General features: G+C 38.1%; 2 protein-coding genes across 3 annotated transcripts in view; both read left to right on the forward strand.

The window, feature by feature from the left end:
- The first annotated feature begins 4,760 nt into the window (after positions 1-4,760).
- RPS10 (ribosomal protein S10) lies at positions 4,761-10,960 on the forward strand. Of its 2 annotated transcripts, none has more exons than XM_026719970.2 (6): positions 4,761-4,838; positions 5,769-5,918; positions 7,164-7,335; positions 9,594-9,671; positions 10,038-10,093; positions 10,867-10,960. In XM_026719970.2, the coding sequence occupies exons 2-6, from the start codon at positions 5,769-5,771 to the stop codon at positions 10,906-10,908; spliced, it is 498 nt and encodes a 165-aa protein (XP_026575755.1). In that variant the 5' UTR covers positions 4,761-4,838; the 3' UTR covers positions 10,909-10,960. The 2 variants fall into 2 exon arrangements, with proteins under 2 accessions (XP_026575755.1, XP_087785731.1); XM_087929605.1 differs by having other exon boundaries at positions 4,826-5,109.
- A 6,961-nt stretch (positions 10,961-17,921) lies between these two features.
- The window catches only part of NUDT3 (nudix hydrolase 3), a 28,522-nt gene continuing 21,697 nt past the window's right edge, over positions 17,922-24,746 (forward strand). The window contains exon 1 of the mRNA XM_026719969.2: positions 17,922-21,310. Within this exon, the coding sequence (XP_026575754.1) occupies positions 21,212-21,310 (99 nt within the window). The 5' untranslated portion in view covers positions 17,922-21,211. The remainder of the gene's footprint in view (positions 21,311-24,746) is intronic.

Here is a 24,746-nt window from a genome sequence, read left to right on the forward strand (position 1 = left end):
TACAATCCACGATCAGTGACTGCATTTTGAGCAATTGACAACTGACTTGTATTTATAGCCATTTACAGCATGGGTCTCCAACCTTGGCAAGTTTAAGACTTGTGGCTTTGCTGGCTGAGGAACTCTGGGAGTTGAAGTCCACAAGTCTAAAGTTGCCAAGGTTGGAGACCCCTGATTTACAGCGTTCTATCGTCATATAACTCTGATTTTTTTTGTGTGTGTATTTTGGCCAGTTTCTGGCATGTACTTCCAGTTTCCAGTAAAAAAATCCCCCATTGGGGAAAAGGGATTCATTTAACAACCGGGATGTTTGCTTAACAATCATGGCATTCGCTTTACAACTGCCACAAAAAAGGTTGTAAAATCAGGTGTAATTGGTCCAGGGGTGGACTACTGGGGGTTCACAGGGGTTTGGGAGATCCTTTAGCTAAGATTCTGCACAGTTTGGAGAACCCCCAAATCCAGGGGTGGGATTCTACAGGTTCGCACCTATTTGTTAGAACCGGCTGTTAACATTCTAAGCAGTTCAGAGAACTGGTTGTTAGAAGAAATTACTGGCCTGATCCTGTAAGGAAGGCAGGAAGGAAACATTTTGGTGTTGCTTACAGAAACTGCCTCTCCGTTAACCCTTATTACATTCTTGGCAGGACTAGACTTCCTGTCTCAGGAACTTCTCTGCAGTTTTTTTCCCCTTCTTTGCTGGTACTTTGCTTGTGTGGAATGACCATTCAAAGTTACAATGGCACTGAAAAAAGTGACTTATGACCGTTTTTTACACTTGCAACTGTTGCAGCATCCCCACAGTCACGAGAGGCCAGGTGAGGAGATGTGTGCTTTGATGCGAGTGATATTGAGTTGGACACGCCCAGCCAGGCACATGGCCACCAAGCCATACCCACCAATTAAGCCACGCCCACAGAACTGGTTGTTAAAAAATTTGAATCCCACCCCTGCCCAAATCTCACTCCTGGCTGGCCCACCCTGCCCCTCCCCTCCTAGGAGTTTGCATTTGGCCTGTTTTGGATGCAGGTAAGTGCAGGGTGCACATGGAGGCTCAGGGAGGGTGAAAAACAGGTCTCCCAGAAGTTTGGGAAGGCCAGAAACATGCCTCTTTCTGGCTTCCAGAGAGCCTCTGGAGCCCGGGGAGGCCCTTTTCACCCTCCCGGAGGCTCAAGGAAAGCCTCCAGAGCCCGGGGAGGGCAAAAATGTTCCCCATGGTTCAGGAGGCCGAGTAGGCCATGCCCACCATGGCCATGCCCACCCAGCAACTGGGCAGAGAACCCATTGCTAAAAGTTTTGAAGCCCATCCCTGAATCAGTCATGTGGTGAAATCACAACTTATGACTGTAATTCCAGGCTTAATTACAGTCAAAAGTTGAGAACTACCTGTTGTTATTCTATCAGTAGTATAAACTATTCTAGTTTGTCAAGAGCTTCTCATTCTGCTAAGATGCACAGAAAGGAATGAAGGGAAGCAGACTCTTCTGAGTACCATCTCTCTCAATGATTTTTTTCTTAGTTAGAAAAAGAATACTATAAAATATGGGATTTATTTTATCAATGTTTAGATAGAAAAATTGGAAAATGAAATATATTACAATATAAATATAATAGTAAGTATAAAATAATGGTAATGATATTTTTAATTTATTATTATGGAAGAATAATGCAAGTTAGAATTTGTAAAAATTTGAGATTTGCACAAAAAGGACAATGTGAATTTGCAATTAAAGCCTAATAATGATGTAATGATAACATAAAGTGATATGGAAAGCTGATTAATATATGAATATAAATTTAAATCTAAGAGGGAAGACAACAGATATTGTGCACAAGAAATATGTACCAACCAACACACTGTATAACTGAAAGGTTTTATTTGTTATTTTGTGTTTATATTTGTTTATGTTTGTTGTAAAAAAATTAAAAAACTTTTTTAAAGTTTTAAAAGTTTAAAAAAAAATTTTTTTCCCTACCTCATCTTGCAATAGCCATTACAAAAGGATATGCCAGAGGAAGAGGTGGAAAACAAGGTCTTCCTAAGGCTTTGCTAAGAGATCAAATCTTTTAGTTCTCTTCAGGAAGGATTTCATATAATAGCATAACTGGTTTTTTCAGGAACTATTGTTTGTTCTGCTCTTTCCTTCTCCAAATTAAACTACCTATTTCTGTTTTGTGTTGGGTCCAAGCCAGAGAGAACTGCCTTATTATTGGTGCAGGTTGTCTCCTTGGGGTTTTTAACTTCCATACACTCACCCAACCACTGGGCTCCTCTTTAAATTTCATTAACTATGACATAAATATTACTCAGTTTTTACATAACACATCTTCATGATATTGGCTTCCATACATACCCACTCTACTGTTGTACTTCGCTATCTAGTTTTAAAGAATGTGCTTCCATTTTTTTCTGAAATAAATCATGCTTTCTGAACTATCTATGATGCCTCATTTAGGAAATCAGTAGCAACATAATTAAGGGCTCAGGGTCTTTCATACTACAGGATTTTTGAAGGCAAACCCCTCGCATCCAATCACTGGGCACTATCCTCCATCTTCATGTTGGCTTGTACTGCTGCTAAGATCAAACATCTGGTTTCCATTATTACTCACATAATACTTGACCAGACATTATGCAGGTTTCTTATGTAACTGGGTTTAGTATTCATCTGGAAGTGCACTATATCTGCTTTAGACATGGATTTAGTAATCTCTTGAAAGGGGTGCTAGTCGTGATTTACAAAAAAGGTCCGGTGTTCTGGTCAATTTAAATTGGGAATGAGAGATGGCTTCTGTCAGTTGTCTGCTGGTTCTGCTCCAAATGAGTGGAGTACAGATTTTTCACATCTGATGACAAGGGATTTGTACACAGTAGCTCTATTTTATACTGATTTTATTATGGGATAGGCTCGGTGTATTGGATCTGACTTAACAAAATATGAATAGATAGCAGTAAGGATTATAATTTATATAATGTTAGGTTTTACAGCCCAAACCTGGTAACCTTGTATAAAACAAGGGGAATTTCCTCTCCCTCCTTCAGTGTGTGTGTGTGTGTGTGTGTGTGTGTGTTTGTGTGTGTGAAAAGTCAAGATAATGAATGAAAAGATTAAATCAAAGCCCCACCCTTTTATACAAATATGCTGGGTGATGCTTTAATTGCACTATTAGCTGTGGTAGCATAGTGGTTAGAATGCAGTATTGCAGGCTAATTCTGCTGACTGCCAGCTGCTAGCAGTTTGGCAGTTTGATTCTCAGCAGCTCAAGGTTGACTCAGCTTTCCATCCTTCTGATGTTGGTAAAATGAGGACCCAAACGAGGATTGTTGGGGGCAATATGCTGACTTTGTAAACTGCATAGAGAGGGTTGTAAAGCACTGTGAAGCAGTATATAAGTCTAAGTGCTATTGCTATTACAATTGTCATCTTGATTTCCTGACTTGCCACTCCTCATACGGTGTATATTGCTATAAGATACTATAATTTGCAAGTGAGGAAATTTCCTCAAAGCCTGAAATTTTAAAAATGTTCTAATTTAGTATAATGATTCTGGGCTACAAATATCCAAAAATAAGCAAAAAGTTAATTTTTGGGGGGTATTTTTTTTGCTACAATTTGTCATGTCTGGTTTTTAGCCCAGATCTGGTAATCCTGTTTAAACATAGTTTAAAGGACAATCTCTGGTAGAAAGTGAGATGCTTGCAAAGCGGCCCACGTTTAACTGTAATAGGCTTTAAGTGTCAAAAAGTTTAACTCAAACCAAACCCCATGCAAGTGTAGTTGTTTCTTCCCTCAGCTGTCAAAACTCTGTATTTAGTCCATCGCTTGCTGCTCTCATTCCATGTATTGTACGCTTATACTATTAGATACAAATTCATGTTGGACATGGGTATGACATTAAATATGTACAATCAAGTTGTTCACTTCTTCTCTTTCCTTTCTTCTTTCCCAGCATTTCACAAGGGATTAGGTCTTTACATAATGTATCCAAAATTTGATAATTTGAGTCTGGTCATTCATGTCTCTGAATCAATTTATTCTACGACCCTTTGTTTTTCTTTGTTATCTATTATACATGCTCAATCACAAACTAGACAACCTTATTTTAACCTGAAATATTATGCAGATGCAAATAATATGGTTTTATTCTAATCTAAATAGAACAGCTGATGAGGGTCATGACACAGAACTCATCCATTGGGTAAGGCCCAAAACCAATATTATTAAATTTGTTTATGCGCTTCTGAAACCCATCATGTTTCGAGTTAAGCCCAGGAAATCAAACTGGGTTAACTCAATGTATCAAATATGGCTATATACTTCCTCCACCTGTCAGAAACAATACATTACCATTGGGTAAGAAATATGGGTAGTCATATTCTGCTTGTACCACTTCATAGTCACTACTACTTACAAGGGTAGAAAGTTGGACTAGACACTTACTTGGTTTGTCTGTGGACAGCTCGTAAGATACAAAGAAACAATGTACAAAGAAACAGAAAAGTGTAATGTAGCAAAATGCACAATTTCAGGTAAAGTTGGCTGTGCACAGCCTCTGTAGCAAATTTATCCCACGTTGTGTAAATTACAAGTATTTAGGTAACAAAACAAAACAAAGTAAAATGAGAGTTCAAAAAATTAATCAAAATGAAACTAAAGATTCTGAACAATAGCTAATTTCGATGCTCTTGCTAGCTGGGACGATTACAGTACTATAAGCTTTGCTGAAAGGCAGTAGACTAGCCGACTCGTTAAGTCCAAGGGTCCTTCCGAGGCAGGAAGAGATCGAATTGCGCATGCTCTTTCTTTTCGAGCTTTCGTCCTGAGAGTGCCGCCACGGTAAGGCCTGGCTCGTATTAGTCTATCCCCCGCGCATCGTCCGCATCCTCCGTTTGCACTGACCGGGACACCTCCTTGGCGCCCTTAGGCACTCTGTCGTTTATTTTCGTTGAACTCGATTTGGCCGGGGAGAAGCGAGGCTCGAGAAAAGAAAAGTGGAATTGGGATGGCGTTTGGAAGGCGGGCAGTTTAGTAATGCGGGCCGTGCCTTCTGAAGAGAGAACGTGGGGACGTTTCTGGGGCTCTAGGATGTAGCAATACACTTCCTCCTGTACATCGCAACTTGTTTTTTTGTTTTTTTTTGTGGTGGGGTGACATACTGTTCGATAGTGTAAGCCTATCTGCAGTTTGTGTGGCCCTGTTTGCATGGAGTGCCCCCCCCCAAAAGGTTAAAGTTATGCATAAAGATGAAGACTTCACTAGAGGCCAACTAGAAAGAGAATTGATCCCTATGCAAGTGTATGCTAGAATTAATAAGAGATGCATATTATCATGCCTGGTGTTTTGTAGCAGATTGAACTGCCAAGCATTTCTAGTTTCATTGGAACTTTCATCCATGTCTCATCCTCTAGTTATTGCTATTTTTGAGAAAGAAATATGTCTCAATGTTGGTGATTTGAGATTCAATTTTTTTTCCCTGCTTCCTGTTAAAACATGGGACGTGATAATTGAGGTGTCTTCCTGAGACCACACCAGTCACAGCAGATAATATTGGCCAGTAGGAAAATAATCTTGAGTTAACATAGGTGGTCTTTCTCTGATGTTTCTTTAACTTTGTAGTGGTTGGGATACACAAGTATGTACTTTTACCTTTCTGGTTTTGGGCCCAGGAATAAACTAATGTAACTTGTGCAGTATTTCTTGGTAACTAGTGCTTCTTTGAACTGGAGAAGAGACTGCAGGTGACAACAAAATCTATATTTCCCACAGATGTTGATGCCTAAAAAAAATCGTATTGCAATCTATGAACTCCTTTTTAAGGAGGGTGTGATGGTAGCCAAGAAGGATGTCCACATGCCTAAGCATCCAGAACTAGCGGACAAAAATGTCCCCAACCTCCATGTCATGAAAGCAATGCAGGTAAATGCGAGTTAAACTGATCATTGAATTGCCTTGATGCAATTGGTTTTAGTTTACACTAACACCTTTCAATATAATTCTCCATACCTTTCTGCCCTTGCAAACCCCTCTTGTTTCCACTATGGCCATATACTCTCTTTTGCTCTTTAAACTGTTTCTGAGTATCTCATAAGTTTCATAACCTCCACCCTCCCCAATTTTATTGGCCTTTCCATTGCTATCAATTATAATCACTCTGTCTTATATTTGTTTTGCTGTTTTTATTCTCTTTATGACCAAACCAATGCAATATATTAGTTTTGTACCGGAAGTTCACTTTTGTATTGATCACATTCACATTCATTCAGCACTCACTCATTCTTCATTTTATCTTTCTGTTTTACCACACATGCATCTTAATTCAATTTATTTTTATGTTTTTTTCTGACATACCTAGTTCTTCCTCTATATAGTGAGCACAGTTATACTCTTACATGTAGTCATTTTCGCTTTTTTTTGTACAAACATTCCTTGCTGCAGACTACATACTGCCAACCATTTTTCTGCCAATACTAGTCTCTTGAAATTTCTCCTATTTTTCTGCTTGAAAACATTCTAAGTATATATATTTCTCTTCCTCTACATATTGTCATTTATGTATAATTTGAACTTGTTCCATTTTCCCAGTCAGGCACATCTGTTTTGTTATTCAATATTTTTAGGCCTTGTATTGTATAGTCTACCTTGGCTGGGTCCTCCACCAGCACAGCATTGTTTGTATACAAAGGTATGCATAAGTTCATGTCCTCAACCATCCTCTAGTAAATGCCTGTGGATACCTATCATTGCTACAGGCATTTAGACTACCTCTTTCATTTTAAGAAAGAAAAGTTAATAAGAGGGCATGGCTGTTATATTTAAGCAGTGCTGTAGAAATAATTCCAGGTACAGTACTATCTTAATCTTCCATGGCAAGCTGATCCTGAGAAAACTTGAAGTGGGATTTTAAAAATGCAAATATACTCTTTTTCGTTAGCTCTGGTTGGGATTAAGAGCAGTTATTAGGTTTGAAAAAGTTGCACTTTGTGAAGTAGTAGTATTTTTCTAATTCTTAAATATAGAGAAAAGAACAGTATTATCTGTTTATAATATTACAGGGTATATAGAAGCATGGTTGAACAGGTCAGGATAGAAAACTAGTTGGCTTTAATTATGTCTTTAAAATGTTGTTCTTTTCTACAACAAGTAATTAATGTGTCTTCCTAGTCCCTGAAATCTCGTGGCTATGTGAAGGAACAGTTTGCCTGGAGGCATTTTTATTGGTATTTGACCAATGAAGGCATCCAGTACCTGCGGGATTATCTCCACCTACCACCTGAAATTGTACCTGCCACTTTGCGCCGCAGCCGTCCTGAAACGGGCAGACCCAGGCCCAAAGGTGAGTTTTGCTTTGGAAATATAGAATTTCACTTCGATAGTTTTGATTTATTAGTGAAATTTTGATTGCTTCTCTGGATCTGATATTTATTGCCAAGAGAAATATTTTGGAAGGGTTCTTTAATTTTACTTAAATATTTGTATTGCATGTGTTAAGAGTTCAAAGCAAATAATAAATCATTAATTTAAAATAGTCTTATTGTAAAATAATTAACAAAAAATTAAATGATCCTTGAGATCTATTTCTAAAACAAAAACACACACACATAGTTTACTTAGTGACCATTTTGCAGGAACTAATTGCAGTTGCTACATGAGAACTGTAGCACCAAACATTTTGGTACTCATCATAGTCTTCTTTAGAAAGTATAATGCTCTCTAGTATAATGCTCTCTTTTCTAGATTGCTTCTGGTTTTGATTATGTTCACATAAATTGACAACCAATTTTTTTTGAAATTAGTTCATTAGGGAAATACAATAAAATTCACCTACTCACAGGATTGTCCATGATAATTAATTCTAGCAACATACATGAGCAGTATTTTTTAAAATGTAAAATATTTTTATATCAGTGATACTTAGTATTCAATTAAATTTTCAGTGCAGGTAGTTAAGTGTTTATCTTATTTAAGTTGCGCACTGCTTCAGTTTCAAAAGACTTAGAACTATTAATAATTTGTGAACAGAGCACAGTACCTATAATTTTTTCCAGGTTTTTGTATTATAGCTACTTGTTTTCAATAATCTCACTTTCAGCTGAATTATAGCTCTAAAATGGGTTAGGTTGCCACTTGCAATGAAAGTAGTTCTATCTCTTGTTATAAAGAAATAATTTAAATTGAAATGGGGATTTTGTTATTGGGTCTGTAACAGTAAGAATACATGATTACGAAATGGGCAGTAGTTTTCATTGACCTGTTAAAAATTAGTAGTAGTACTAAAAAGTGGCAAATTTGAAATTCACCTTTCGATTAATATATATTCTGGTTCACCAGTTAGAAACTAGAGATGTGCTATACTTCAAATTTGAAGCCAAAAAATGTGTTGGAATGACATATATCCACTGCATCTGGTGGCACCTCTTGAAGGAAGCTGTATCTTCTGAGGTTTATGATTAGCTTCACTATTCCAGGAAGATAACACTATTGAATTAAGAAGATACTGACAGTGTGCCACAAGCTGTTTCAGAATGTGAATGTGCCTTAATTGAATATTTTCCTAGGATTATATGGCTACTATGTTAACCAAGGAAAAGACACCCATTTTTTAAAGGAAGCATTGTTGGGTGGCATGCATACCTGTCCCCATCCTGAAGCAGCTTTGGACTTTGTGTTTGTATAGGTAGTCCCCAACTTACAATCGCAATTAAGACAAACGTTTCTATTGCTAAGTAAGACTTTTGCTATGTGAATTTTGCCTCTTTTTACAAGCTTTCTTGCCACAATTGTTAAGTTGTTAAGTAAGTAATACAGTAGTTAAGTGAATCTGACTTCCCCAGTGACTTTGCTTGTTCAGAAGGTCGCAAAATGTGAGCACATGACCCCGGGACACTATAACCATCATAAATTTGAGTCACTCCAAAGTTTGATCATGTGTCCATGGGATTGCTGCAATGGTCGATAAGTGTGAAAAATGGGCATATCACTTTTTTTGTGTCGTAACTTTGAACGTTCACTAAATGAACTGTGGTAAGTCGAGGACTACCTGTACAGCACTTACCTAATGAAGACAGAATTTTGGTCCTGATGGGACATGGTGACTAGTTCAGTTAATCCTGTTTGCAATGTTTAGATACCAGCATGAATGTATTAATTAGATTTGGGTGTATTTCTCATTTAATTCAGAATGAGCTATAGGTACAGTTTGAATTTATTACTATGGGTGGCATGTTGGATAGTTTATACAATTAGATTAACAGGACTGGCCTTTAGAATGCTGGACACAGTGGATGGGCAGTACAGGAAAAAGAGCTGAAATGAATAGGTTTTGGGCAACTTAAAATAATAATCAATAAGGTTGATGTGAGGAGAAAACAACAGCTAGAATCATTATATTTGCACTTGGTTCCAGTGAAGTGGTAGATAAAAGATTTGCATCTAACTGGCTAATTTGGCTTTTACCACAGAATTGATATTATCAAACTTTTTAAAAAATTTATCTTCAAAAGTAATGAATTTAGTGTCATTGTAAATACCAGCTGAATCGTAATTTTGCACCTTCAGACTAAATTGTGAGGTTTTTCATTTTTATTTTTTTAGGTTTAGAGGGCGAACGTCCTGCTCGTCTTACACGAGGAGAAGCTGATAGGGATACCTATCGAAGAAGCGCAGCTCCTCGTAAGTACTAACTTTATTGCTGAACTGAAGAGTTAACTAACACTCACGTGTTCTGTTGCCTTGGCCATGAACTTCTGCAAAAGGAAGAATTGTCCTTTCAATTCTGTTGTGCTTTGGAAATACTCTGAGCTTAGAAGGACAGTGTTATTGTGGAAAATAGTTTTCATCCAAGCTTTGTTCTTAGCAAGCAGGGAAAGGAATGCTTGCTAGGGTAAGAACATACACTGACTTCAGCAATAAAATTGTATAACTGACTATAAGTTGTATCTGGACTTCTAGTATTCTAATAAATTTTAGGCATATCTAGGTGCGATAGAAATTTTCATATATAGCATTCTTATCTTAATATTTTTTTTTTGCTATCAGCTGGTGCAGACAAAAAGGCAGAAGCTGGTGCTGGGTCAGCTACTGAATTTCAGTTTGTAAGTATGATGTATTTTACTACATTAAACATGCATGCTAAAAATATGCTGCAGTTTAAATATAAAAGTGAAAGAACAGCATGCTATGATGACTAGGTAATGCAAAATCCCATCAAGCGTTAATCATGAAAATGTAGTTGTGTTCACCTTGGTAGAAGAAACATCTCGTTGAATGAAAAATATTACTGTTTGGTTTAATAGAATTTAGTTTTTATCTGTACAGATAGAAATGTAGATCCAAATATTAATTGCCACTAAGTATAAAATACTGTTTATGAGTTTATTTTTTGCTTGTTTCAGCAGTAACAATGTGGTACACCTAGGGAGCTTCATTCCTCATACAAATAATGGCAACTAAATAGAGAAAATATTTACTAATAAAGCATTGCTTCTTTTTTATTTTTGAGCTATGATTCTCTTTAATTGCCTTCTTTTCCCAAGCATAATATGAGGGACTCAGAGGAGTTTTAGTAAGTTTAATTTAACCGTTATTGACCAAGTTGCCCCATGATTGAAATACTTGAGATTCAAAAGAAATACTTTCCAATATTTGAGCTATGACTTATCATCTTTTGCTCCTACCCTTTAGTTTTTCTACCTGGGGTAACTTCAGACTTTTTTTGTCCAAATGCCCAATAGCTTGAATGATGGCATCACTACCCTACTTTAATGTTCCTAGTTTACTTATTTTTAAATTCTGTCAACCCTCTTTTTCTTTTAACTCATGGAGTAATTGTGAAACAAGCTTATAATGTTTTCTTTTTAATTTACAGAGAGGTGGATTTGGACGTGGGCGTGGTCAGCCCCCTCAGTAGAAAACTGTTGGTGTTATTTGCATCTTGTGTATAATAAAAAGGTGAAAAAACCCCCCACTGTATTCTTGAATCATTTCATTAACATGCTGAAATGGTGATGCATTTTTAAGATATAAGGTTCTATTTTTTGCTTTCGTATGTGGGAGTTACACTCCAAAAGTGGATTTACAGGGAATCTTTGCTGTTTTAAAGGTACGTTCCAAATTTTCATAGGTTCAAATAAGGTCTCCAATTAGATAAAGACTTTATAGTAGCCATTAGTTCTAGTCTAGCCATATAGCAGTCTCATGTCCTGATATTGTCTCTTATCTACTTCTTTGCTGAAATAGATGATTTATACAAATCAACAAATTCTGACTATAGTTTGTTCTGATTCTGAATGTGTGTTTCCTTGGCTCATGGCATTGGGGTTTGGGTTTATGTTATTACAGTATGTTGAAGCATCATTCACTTAGTCACCACAAGATGGCTCATGTGAAGGTTGGTTTCACCTAGCTTTATTCTCAGAACAACCCCAGGGTGAAGTGAGGTGGGCTTAGGAAAGTGTGTGATTAGTCTATAAAGTCATCCAGTTAGCTCTATGGTTACTTGTGAATGAAGGTTTAAACCTGGTCCCAGTCCTAAAACAGAATACACTTTTCCTGGTTCTAGCAATTAATCATTATATAACTCTGTCATAGCTCACTATCCATTTTACCAGTAGACCTTAAAATTTCTGCCTAGTGTTCAATAATAATGATGATATTAATATTGGATTTTTCTATATATGTTGTGCTTAATGGCCTCTTATGTCCAGATGAAGCATGTGCTGGACTTAGTCTCTTGGAAGTGCTCTGGAGATTTAGGTGGTTTATGATACAGTATGGACATAGACACTTTATTTTGTATACAAGTATATATACATAAATAATTTATATATTTTTATCATAGCAACTGTGTCTGAATATTGAGGAAGAATTTAAATCTTCAAGATCCTGGTACTATTTTAAACAGATTTCAGTTTGCTCCATGGCCAATTCTGTGTAAAATATGCAGTTGTGATTATGGACGAAACTTTAATCTTGATTTTTAATAACTTGATAGGATCTTAACAAAAATTCCACCGTACATTATTGTGCTGCATATGGTGATTTGGCCTTAGCTTGTGGAATGTGTAGGTTGAAAACCAAAAATCTACTTACTAGCTATCAAGTGGTTTATTGTGGAGAACCAAATACCTCAATATACAAAATACTGCTGATACTAAAAAAGTCTTGAGGTAGTAATTTCTTGCTCACCAGCAATCATTTCTAATGACATATTTCACCAATTTTGAATTTAAAAATTATAGATCCATTATAGAGCTAATAATTTGCTGATATTTAAGGGACATTCTTGTATAATTTTAAATAAAGATACAGCCTACTAAATACATTATTGGAATTCAGGTGAAGATTATGATAAAGTTTTATCCCATGTAGCTATTCATTATTTTTTTTTACAGAATAGTAATTGTGATGTCCTTTACTAATTAGTGCACTTATTCATATTATACATTTTAGTCAACAGTAGAATAAGATAAATGCCATTTATTTTATTTGAAAAATGAAAATTAGGTTCCAGGCTTGATACAAAATGAACGATAAAAGTAAACGGGACATAATCAGAAATATATATTAAATGGGTTTGTGTGTGTATTGAAGCAAATTTGAATTTGTCTTGCAGAGTTTTTCTGACCTTGGTGTTAATTGTTTCGCCAAATAATGTTTACTTTTCTATATACAGGTAGTCCTCCACTTACAACAGTTCATTAAGTGACCAAAATTACAACATTACTGAAAAAAGTTTTCACACTTATGACTATATGGTCACATGATCAAAATTCAGGTGCTTGCAACTGACTCCTATTTATGATGGTCATGTGATCATCTTTTGCGGCCTTGCAAGCAAAGTCAGTGGGGAAACCAGATTCACTTAACAGCTGTGTTACTAACTTAACAACTGTAGTGATTCACTTAGCAACAAATTCTGGGTTCAGTTGTGGTCGTAAGTTTAGGACTACCTGCATTACTGGGAAATAGTGATAGGAACCAACCAAGTTCTTTTGTGAAATATTTATATTTTTTTTTTTCAATTTCTTCAAAATCATTCAGTCAACCAGCACTAAATTGGGGGTTGTTAACTAAAATAGTAATACATTCTATTTGGTTTCTATTGGTTGCTTTTTCTGACTTAAGGAATTCCCAGATATTCCAAACAATTAGCAAATCCAATCTGAGCTTCAGTTTCATAATTTTATTAGTCAGTACATTAATTATTCATGTGAGATAGGCTGCGCTGAGGGAGCCAGTTTGGTGTGGTTAAGGTATTAGGCTAAGAACTGGGAAACTCTTCTTGTTGTGTCTTGGACATGAAGCCAGCTGGGTGACCTTGGGCCACACTACAGGGACTAGCTACTAGGCAGTTGCCAAGAATCAAGGGAGACTGAGGGCACAGCAAAAAAAAGCTGAGCTGAGATGCGACTCTGAGTCATCCAGTGAATTTCACAGGTTGACGAGAAGCTTAAACTTAAATCTCCTCACTGCTCTACATATACTTTTAAGCAGCTCTTCATTGGCTCTTAGTTTAGAAGATAATTTATAAATTTTGAGTCACTGGAGAGGACTACTGTAGGATTTCTGTGGCTTCTGGAGAAATGCTATGTCATGAGCCAACAAAGCCAACAACACCAACAAGCTGGATGCTGAAATAACTTCTGGAATTGATCTTACCCTAAAAATAACTGCTGAATGCTTATAATCTATATGCTACCAAAGCTCTCATTGTGACCTTTGAGTGAAACTGCATCATAGGGCAACAACTTTTGAATCAAGGTACCCCAAATAGGCTAAATTACAGTACAGTATGCCTCCAAATCTGGGACCCATGATTCCCAAGATAATGAAATTTGGGGAAGTTGTGACTGCTTCAGTACTACTGGCTGCTGCTTCATTTTCAATTTTCCATGACATTTTCCAGCCAGTCTTGCAATCCATCGTTCCTTTCTTCACCCAGCAGTAACCAGTTAACCTATTTGCTGGGAAGGGAAGGGATATTTCTGATGCTTCCTGCCAGATTCCCACAAGGAAACAAGATGGGGAAGGAAGTCAAAAGTTGCTCTTGCTCCCACTCCTCCTTTGTCTTCCCTAGGTCATTCTGGTTGTGTGTCTAGGTAAAGAAATACAGGTAGTTCTCAATTTACAATGGTTCATTTAGTGACAATTCAAAGTTACAATGGCATTGAAAAAAATGACTTATGACCATTTTTCATACTTATGGTCATAGCAGCACCTCCATGGTCATGTGATTTACATTGGATACTTAACAATTAACTCACATTTATGATGGTTGCAGTGTTCTAGGGTCATGTGATTCCCTTTTGCGGTCTTCTGACAAGTAAAGTCAATTCAGAAGCCAGATTCACTTAACAACCAAGTTACTAATTTAAGAACTGCAGTGATTCACTTAACTGTGGCAAGAAAAGTCAAAATGGAGCAAAACTCAACAAAATCCTGAACAACATAACATAAACTTTGGGCTTAATTGTGGTTGTAAGTTGAGGACTACTTTTACCTCTATGACTCAACAGAGCATGGGTTGTCTAATGTCTTTTGCAAGTTAACCACTTCTTATTCTAATCATTGTGATTGTGGATGGCTAGCTAATAAGCTTGCATGTTGTATCAGAATATGATACCACATAAAGAACACATTGCCCAGTCGCAAAACATGATGTTGTCTGAGTGGGAGTTACAAGTATTGCAAAACTTGACAGCATTCTCCTAACAAGTTTTAATTAATACAGGTAGTCCTCAACTTACAACCATAATTGGGACCAGTATTTCTGTTGCAAAACAAGGTGGTGGTGAAGTAAGTCACACCTGACTACCACCTTTTTTTTGCTGTTTTTGTTGTTAATGAATTACTGCAGCTTTTAAGTGGATCATATGATTAAGTGAATCCAGCTTCCTTCATCCACTTCGCTTGTTGGCTGGGAAGGTTGCAAATGGCAATCACATGACCCCGTGATGCTGCAACCATTGTAAATACATGCCAGTTTCCAAATTTTGGTGATGGGAATGCTGCTATGGTCATAAGTGTGATTACTGGTGATAAGTCACTTTTCTCAGTGCCATTGTAACTTTGAAAGGCCGCTAAACCAACGGTTGTAAATAAAAAACTACAACCGTTATAGTAAGTTTTAGACAATTATTCAATTACAGGTAGTCCTAGTTTAATGACAATTGGGATCTTCAACTCAGTTGTTAAAGGAAGCAGCCACCAAATGAAACCACGGCTATTATGTTCTTGTTTCAGCTTTCTTTTGCTTTACAGACCTGCAAAGATAGGAAACAACCAAGGATTGGTTGTTAAGTGATTTTTTTCATCCTTTACGTGACTGAGTGGTCACTAAATGCAGTGCTAAAGGAGAACTATATATATTCCGATACAGTCTCAACATCTGTTTTCTGTTTTGGACCGATGGATTTTTCCTTTAATGATGTATTGATTTCTTTGGGCTATTTAGGCATATATTGAATCACTGAATCTTTCTAACATTGAAACAACAGTTCCATTTTTAATAATATTAGTAAATGTTATTCATATATTTAGTGATTCCAATAGAATTTTTGTTCCCTTTATATTTCAATAGAGTTTTTATTTCCTATTCAAATGGAATACACAAGGAATTGGCTTATGAATTCTGTATCTCCAAGTATAGCTCCATTGTTAGTTTTGCACATATGTGGTATCTGTTTTTTCCTAAATAATATACAGCACTGGAAATACCCCATTAATTTTGGAAGAGAATCTCAATCTGTACAATCCATTTAGAAAATGATGATCCTTCAGTCTTCTCTGGACATCTAGGCAGAAATCAGCTAGAGGTGCAATGCACAGCTGGCAACTCATGGGTAACAAGTGATATCCTGATCATATTGCTAGCAGTTCCCAGAATAATTGATTTCCAGAAGCACATTTTTCTCAATTGAAGATGTAATTCTGAGAGACAAACTGATTTTTACCCTTCCGTGCCCATTTTAAATAATTTATACACTTTGAGGTTGAATTGGCATTTTGGGATAGATTATGGTATTTTCAAGGATGAAAGTGGAAGTAGTTTTAAATCTCAGAAATTTCCTATTCCTATCCCCCTTTCCAACCTTGAAAGAGAACTTTCCGTATTACTTGTTATCAAGGAAAGAAGTTGAATTACTTACCCCTGTATTAATGAAATATAACCTGAGTAAATTTTTACCTATCCAAACAAGGGATATTTTAGTGTTATTTCTTCTATGTTAGGGCTGGTTAAAAAAAAATTAAAAGGCAAACTGTGAAAACAATTGGATTCAAAATAAATGCTAGATTTAAGAATCCATACTTGGCTTAATTGGAATTCTCTCCCCAAATTCTGTGTACTTTCTTTGTCACCCCCAGTAAGCAGAATCCTTTCAATCTTTTAAAATTTTCTTTCATGAATTTCAAGCACACATCTCTTGTTTTTTCCTTTTATATTTTCCTAAATTGTCCCATGGTTCTTGGCAGCACTGATTTCTTTTGATAGAAAAGAAAATGTGACCCACAGAAGTACAATAAAGATGGTGAGGAACTTGGAAGCTAAATTCTGTGAAGAATGTGTTAGTGTTTGGGGACAAACCCCCAAGCAGAGTGCACAGCAGCAGTCAAGCCAGGCAGCCACGTGAGAGAGAGGCTGGGCCCAAGAGTATACACACACTGGAGACAAAAACACTGTTTGTAGGTTTAAATAGTTATTTAATTCATTTAGAGTTTAAGCATTGTCATTAAGTCCATATGTCATTTTCCAATATATCCATCCAGTAAGCTAGTCCATTAACTAGTCAGTACAATGTCCTTATCTGCTTGTAAATCTTCTCCTTCCGATACCTTTCTCTCGAAGACAAGACAACGCTGAGTATGCACAGGATATCAGCTCACCAAGTAAACAGTCCTTGTGTTCAGTAGAAACGGTATCCAGCACAGTAGCCAACAAGCAGTAACAAACAGACGTCTCAAACAGGAGTAAACAGCAGGCAGCAGAGATCAGAGAAACCAGGAACCAGACCAGGAAGTGTTACGTTACTCTCACTGCCTTTTATTGCTGCTTGCAACCGCACCCTTAATTATCTAATTACATTGCAGTTTGGTGCTTAAAGCTACAAACACTTAAACTTAGGTTTATATATTTAGTCACCCAAACCTAGTTGGTGTATCCATATACCCAACAGAATGGTTTTAAGAACTGGGTACATTTATGCTAAAAAGAAAAAGCTAAGGGGAGACACAGTAACAGTTGTGTACTGGCTGTGGTTTTATCCTCTGTAGTGTCCCTGGATAGGACAGGAGCCATTGAGCGGCAACTTTTCAGAGGGAATCCCAAACTTGAAAATTTTCCATCTTAGAGAGCTTTTCAACAGCAGAATAGTCTGCCTCCTGAGTTCTGGGTGCTCCATAAATTAGATTTTCAAATGTGTGACAACCATTTATATTAGATGGTGTGAGGATTCCTGCCATGGACAGGTGTTAGGACTAATCTTGAAGGTCTCTTCCAAACCTTTCAGGATTTGTTTAAAAACAACAGCATGGTTAGTTCTGGATCCTTAATAGTTCTGATGTGATTCACTGCTGATATTTTGTAATAGTCTGGTACAATATATGCTCATAATAGGAACAGACTTTATACCATGGAAATTCCTCTGTGATAGGACTGTATTTTGGATATATTTTCTTACACAAAACAATTAACAGAGAAAGTGGATGTGTATTTTGAGGGGAAAAATAAATAAATGCATTTATTTGTAAAGTTTTAAGAAATTCCTTTTCAATCTTCTCCCATTAAACATTCTCCTCCACTGACCATCTGTTTGTACATGGAGTAGTCAGCATTGTACACATGGCAACAGCATAAACCCTGTAGAATTCTAATGCGATTCCATTGTTAATACAAATGCAATTACTCAAAACTGTTCTGTAGTTCACTCACATTTATTTTCAAATAAATAGAGGTACTCAGGCAATTAAAATTAAATGCCAATCCAATAATTTGTCATTTCATGTGAAACATGTTTGAAGCCAGTATGTTTCATGTTTGAAATTGAAATTCTAACACCAGCCTAGGCTTTGATTCTTGAACTCAGGTCCTTTTATCATTGGCAGCTGACAATATTGTATTTAACAATTTTTAAAAATCAAATCCCAACCAATCTACATGCAATTATTTGAGAGCATACCCACCACATACTTAAAAAACCCCGTACAACTATGGCAATACTTCTGCACTCTTTATTATGTCTGCAGATGGCCACCTGGCAGCCCTGCTTAATGTGACCCGAGCCCTTTTGGATAAAAACTTGGAAGTTCATATACAAAGCCACGCAGTTGAATTTGCAGAGCATCTATTGGATAAAATTGCTTAAATTTACTCCCAGTTAGACACCAGTTTTGATACAGGTCAGTCTTTCCCTATTATCTGGGAATGGTTTGAATAGGATCCTGAATGTGAATTCAACTATCTGAATTCACATGAATTCAACTATTCAACTAACTATCATTAAATCCATTCTCTTCCTAGCTAGCTAAGGCTGCCTGAGGATGATGTAGTTAAATTCTAACATTGGTGAACTCTTCCTTGAAAGGGAATTGTTTTGCCCCTTAAGGAGGCATTGGTCTGCCTCCTCAAGAAGCCATTGCTGGACCCTAACCTATTGGATAGTTTTAATCCACTATCCAAACACTCTCTTTTGGAACAGTTGTGAATAAGGTAGTCACACAAGACCTTCAGTAGGTGAATTGGATTATCTGGACTCTTTTAGGTCAGGATTCAGGCCTGGGCATTGGTTGGAAATGGCATTAGTTGGACTTTTGATTTTTGGCATGAGCAGGATAGGGATAGTGTAGCCATCCTAGTTCTTGATATCTCAGCTACATTCAATACCATCAACCATGGTACCTTTTTTAGATTAGCTCTATAGGGAGGAGGAGTGGGCAGCACCAATGTTCTTGTTCTCTTCCTTTCTATGGGACCAATACCAGTTAGTGTTGATTGAGTGTGAGAGGCCTTACTCTTGGCCCCTATTATGTGGAGTTCTGCAGGGTTTGGTACTGTCTCCATTCCTGTTTAACATCTATAAAAAGCTGTTGGGTGAACAGGTGGCAGTTGTGGCTAGAAAGGCTTTTGTAACAGTTCTGTGTTGGGCTCCAACTGCACCCATTCTTGGATCATGATGTTCTACTCATATTTATTTATGCCTTGGTCACCTCCTGAATGGACTACTGTAATAGGAACTCTACATGGAACTCAACGGTTAAGCTTCGAGATATTTGAGTATCTAAAAGCTTAACTAATGCAAAATGTGGTGGCATGGACAGTTATGTATGCCCTTAGGACTGCACACATTATACCTCTGCTCCATGAATTGCATTGGTTACAGGATGCAAAATTCCACTTTTAAAACCCCACATGTTATGGGACCATGTTACGTGAGGGACTACCTCTTCCCAATTACATCTACCCATTCTATGAGGTCCAGCAGAAGCATGTTACGGGTTCCATCTGACAGGACCCAAAATATGAGCCTTTCCTGCCATGGCATCTGTCCTCTGGAACATTTGTGAGGCAAGATTAGCCCCGTCCCTATTAGCCTTTTATGAATCTCTTAAAAAATGGTTTTTCAGCAGCGTTGAAGACCCCATGAAAAGAGGGAGCTTACAAACTGTTATATTGTATATATGGGGCGTTGGTTTAATGACCAGTTAGATCAATCAGAACTGAAGAAGCTTCTTAGATGAGAAGCCAAACATTTTCAAAATCTAGTTGCCTTTTGATCAGATAAGGTTCCTTTCTCACTAAGTAAAATACTGGCGCTTTCATTAAATTTTGAGACAATAAACTATCAGATTGTAGGTTAATAAAATAACCGCTATGTATGTTATTCATATTGCTAGTCAGGAGTTAAGTTGCATTGTGGTCACCTGCTCCTTTACAGGGCAGAGGTTAAATTTGCTGCTGAGGAAACAGCCTTTTTTTTTCCTTTTTCTTTCGGCAGACATCTTGTATTTAAAACCCATCCTGTAAACTCCGAATGAAGTTTGCCTTCTCTTGTTCTTGCTATTCACCTGAGAAAAGCTAGCTTATGTCAAGGAAGATGAAAGACAATACGTTTTCTTTGGGGGAGGGGGGGTTGGGGCCAGTCGATGCAACTTTTTAAATAAAGGAACTAATTCTCCTTATGCAGACACGCCACCTGCTTCAGGATACCTTTAGGGTAAAAGATACGAAAGCCGAACACGGTGGGGCATTGTACATTGCGAGTGACAAATTTTCACAGCTTTAATGCTCGGAAAATACGATTTCCCAGGAAAGCTAACAGATTAAGACACTCGCCGAAATACGAAGTGTCCATTTCTTTGAGAGTAACTGCAAATGCGCCATTCTCGCTTTTTTCTTGCCATCCCAGAGGAGACACCCTTTATTCAGCCCAACTGAAGCCGTCTGACCCCTCCCTCCTCTTTATCGAAGCTTTGCAACAAGACTTCTACGCTTTTGGCGTGCCGTTGCTCTCACAAGATGGGCATTGTTTCCTCTCACTGTACGCGATTTACGCAGCCCCGCGATTAAGCCCGAGAGCCCTGAGCAAAACGCTACGCCAGACGTCTCGTTTAGTACTGTGGCTTTCGCGTACGGCGAAAGCGTAAGAGTGAGACGGCAGCGGAGCACATATGGTACCCCTCCCCGTGTTCTCGACACTCTTTGACTTATAGTAGTGCGGCTGGGCTCAAGCCTCGCGTTGGGAGACGCTCTCTGCAACGGGCGTCCGAAGCGGAAAGGGGCGAGTGATTCCCAATCCTTGGTTACGCTGCTTGCGTAGTATGCGCCGAAGAAGAAATCCCGGGCAGTGCTTTCCTCCACCCGCTACCTCTGCGCCGTTGACGTAGTATGCCCCAAGATGGCGCCGCGGTCGTCGTCGTTGGCGGCGGTGGCCGAAACGCTGGCAGAAGCTGCGGTGCTAGTCCTGAAACAGCAGAGAGAGGGAACAAGGCGGCGGGCGGACGGCGACAGTATTTGTAGCAAGTAGCGGTGCAGAGGGGGCTTCCCCTCCTTTTCGGCTGTTGAGTGAGGAGGCAGAGACTCTCTGGGATAGCGGGTCCCCCGCCCCCTTCAGGCAGGGAGACCCCAACCTACCCGCGTGCGGAGCCGACACCCTTTTCTCGGCTCATCTCGCTGCTGCCTCCCTGGTGGGCCTTCCCACCCCTTTCCCCGACCGGAGATGATGAAGCTCAAGTCCAACCAGACTCGAACCTACGACGGGGACGGGTACAAGAAACGGGCGGCTTGCCTCTGCTTCCGCAACGAGAGCGAGGAGGAGGTCGGTGAGCCGGGCGCTGTAGGCTAGGTTGGAAAAGGGGGAGAGTCGGAGGAGAGAAACGGCCGGGGTGCTGCCATACCGGGGAGTTGCGGGGGGTGGGTGGAGAAGAGGCGGGGAGCGGTGGTGTCGGCCAGGAACGGGACGACCGACATGAGAGGGCGAGAGAGGGGAGGTGTGACGAATTGGAGAGCTCTGAAGGGGGAGAAATGGGGGGCGGAGACGCTGGGTGGTACTCGACGGAGGATGGGGAGAGGGGCGGAGCTTGGGAGGGTGGCTGCTCCCGAAGAATTAGTCGGCCGAAGAGGAAGCGGAGGCTGGGGATGGTCCCCCGGTGCCCCTTCGGCCCGAGCTTACTAGTGGCTCCCATTGCACGCCTGCGGTTAGTAAGAGAGCGTGACGGACGGAGTTCCCGAGTGGCTAATAGTACGAGAACACGCGGCTGTTACTAGGCGAGAAGTGACTCACAACACTCCTTTGGCGCGCTCTCTCCCCTTTGTCAATCCATTGTGGGAGGTGCAAATACTTTTGGGGCTCTGTGTAAAAAGACCATATACTCCCCGTTTGCCCCCTTTTCTCATCGGGGGAATGTGTGCATTGTAAACGCTCATGATCTCCCTACAGTGAGATAACTGGGTGAATGCTAAAACGCTGGAATGGCTTTGAGAGCCTTTCTTCTGGAAACAGGACTTGTTCTAAGTGCACACCCTTTTTCAGAAATGTCACACGTCTGCCCAGGAGAAACAAGGGAGGAGGTGCATTGATCAGGGGATTATAATTATATTCTTTAACATCAATAAGAAATAGGCGGTTGGATTCTTTATATGTGGTATGATTCTTTGTAGGTTGATTGCAGTAAGCCATATGTTTCAGCTGGGCTTTCCACCAAATATGTTTGCATAATTGGTTCTAGTCTGAAAGAGGGTGATGCATAGAAAAAAAACTGGCATTAGAAGTTGCTGAAGAGGAAAATGTTTTAGTTTGTTACTGTAATTATTAAATGTTACTGATTGTTACACACATGGCACAGGTAGATTGCAGGATTGCTTGAATGAGTAGGAATACTGCTTTTAAAATTATGTAAAACATCAAAGAAATTGATTCCACAATATTTGCACAATATTTTATAGTACAGTTGTGCTTGCTTATAGCTGTGACAAATCAGCAATAGCCACTAGCTAAACATTCTTTTATGGAGTAAGAATAAGGTTTTTAGTTTAAGAATAACAGGAAAAAAATATCTCTTCATTTCCAGACTCTTCTAAATAAATTTTTGTTCAGTTTAGAACTATTTTTGAATTTATAGTTAAGAAAGTTGATGAGTTTAATATACTAATAGTTTTTTTTTCTCAAAGGATAAAAGTCTGCAAAATGAAATACAAGTTATCCTCAACTTACGACATTTTGTTTACTGACTTTTCAAAGTTACAACGGCACTGGAAAAAGTGACTTATGACCATTTTTCACTTAATAACCATTGCAGCATCCCCATGGTCATGTGATCAAAATTCAGATGCTTTTACAACTTTATGACAAGCAGGATCAATGGGGAAGCCAGATTCACTTAACAACTATATTACTAATTTAACTGCTGTGAGTACCTTAACAACTATGGCAAGAAAACTCATAAAATCAGGCAAAAGTTAACAGCTTTCTTGCTTAACAGCACAAAGTTTGGGCTCAATTGTGGTAAATTGAGGATTACCTATGTATCAAGGGTGTTCAAACTTGGCAAGTTTAAGACTTGTGGACTTCAACTCCCAAAATTCCTGAGCTAAGATGACTGGAGGAGGAATTCTGGGAGTTGAAGTCCACAAGTCTTAAAGCTGTCAAGTTTGAAGAGCCCTGCTATATATCAGTGAAGGCTGACATAAACAGATGTATATGGTATAATATCTGAAATTTAGCACAGCTCTCCTGCTTCCATGGTCATTTAAGCATATTACGTAAGATTGCAAGAAAGAAACTTATTTCTGGATCAGAAATTGCCAATAGAAAGATTTGAAAGGAACATGATCTTGATCAATTTTCATTATGATCATTGAAAGGAATACATCCATACATTTGATTAGTACCTGAATTCAACATACTGCTTGCATCATACAATATTTAACTGAAAAAACCCTGTTTCTGATAATGTGTTTGGAAAAGTGATACTATTTAATTACTTGTGGTATATATAATATAATTCAATTAGTGTGCTATTGTTTGTAAGGCACTGTGTCTCATTAATCTATAGAATAACTTTGTAACATAGGTCAAGTATTGTTATGTCCACATTATACTTTGGGATATGAGAATGAGAGAGCATCCTGGCATTGACCACATAATGACTTTATTATATAGGAGAGAATAAAACTTGCTTCTTCCTGAAAGTTCTGTGTAATGGCTCTATAGCTTCTCATTCATCTACTATACCATTTGTGGAAGTAAATACATGTTGTGTTGAGAAATGGAGCAGCAAGTACAGTACAAGTAGTCCTCAACTTGTGACCACAATTGAGCCCAAAAATTTTGAGTCAGTTTCCAAGTATCTGAATTTTGATCACATGACCATGGGGATGCTGCAGCAGTAAGTGGAAAAAATGGCCATAAGTCACATTTTTTTCAGTGAAGTAACTTTGAATGGTCACTAAATATGAACTGTTTTAAGTCAAGGATTACCTATAGTCTCTTGAAGCTCCGTGGGCAATCTGTAGCAGCTTTGCTTCTGTCAACAGGTTGAACTCAGAAGCTTGAAGTTGATTGTCCACTTGGAGGCTATCTGCAGGATGGCACTGCAGAATCGTGGAGAACAAAGCAGCTTTCTGTTCCTGCATATAGCACGTGCAATATGGTGCATGGACTCTTAATATGTTACAGGTTGCAAGTGTTCTTTTTTGTTGTAAAAATTATTATTGTCTAAATTCGTTTTATATTTACATCTGAAAAGGATAGAATAAATTATTAGATAGAGAATGAAGTGGAAAATAGTGTTTGAGGACATGAAGAATCACTTAGTGTTATTGTCTTATTTATCTCAAGTAATAAATAGAACTTAATAAGAAGTAATTTTAATGGTCAATTTTATGTCACTGGCAAGAATTTATTATAATCATATGATACAATCTAGAACAGTTTTTTAGATGTACATAAACTAAAAATTGTACCAATATTTAAAAATGTTTGAATATAACTTTTAAAATACCACTTACAAATTAACTAGGAAAATATTATTTCTTCATCATAGTTATTAAACTACAAAACTGGGATAATTATTGACAAACATCAGAAGATCTGTAATAGTAAATCTGTAATAGGAAAATATAGTTTTAATACTACCAGATAAATAAAATAGTGTTGTGATGGGTAGAAAAATAAATCAGTAATTTAGAAAACTTTTAATCCCATAGTTTGTGGGAAAGACATTTTTAATATTGCTGTCTCTACAAAAAAACCT

The sequence above is a fragment of the Pseudonaja textilis genome, chromosome 3 (genome assembly GCF_049901715.1).
Source record: "Pseudonaja textilis isolate UNSWEBS1 chromosome 3, rPseTex1.2, whole genome shotgun sequence".
Classification (NCBI taxonomy): Eukaryota; Metazoa; Chordata; class Lepidosauria; order Squamata; family Elapidae; genus Pseudonaja; species Pseudonaja textilis.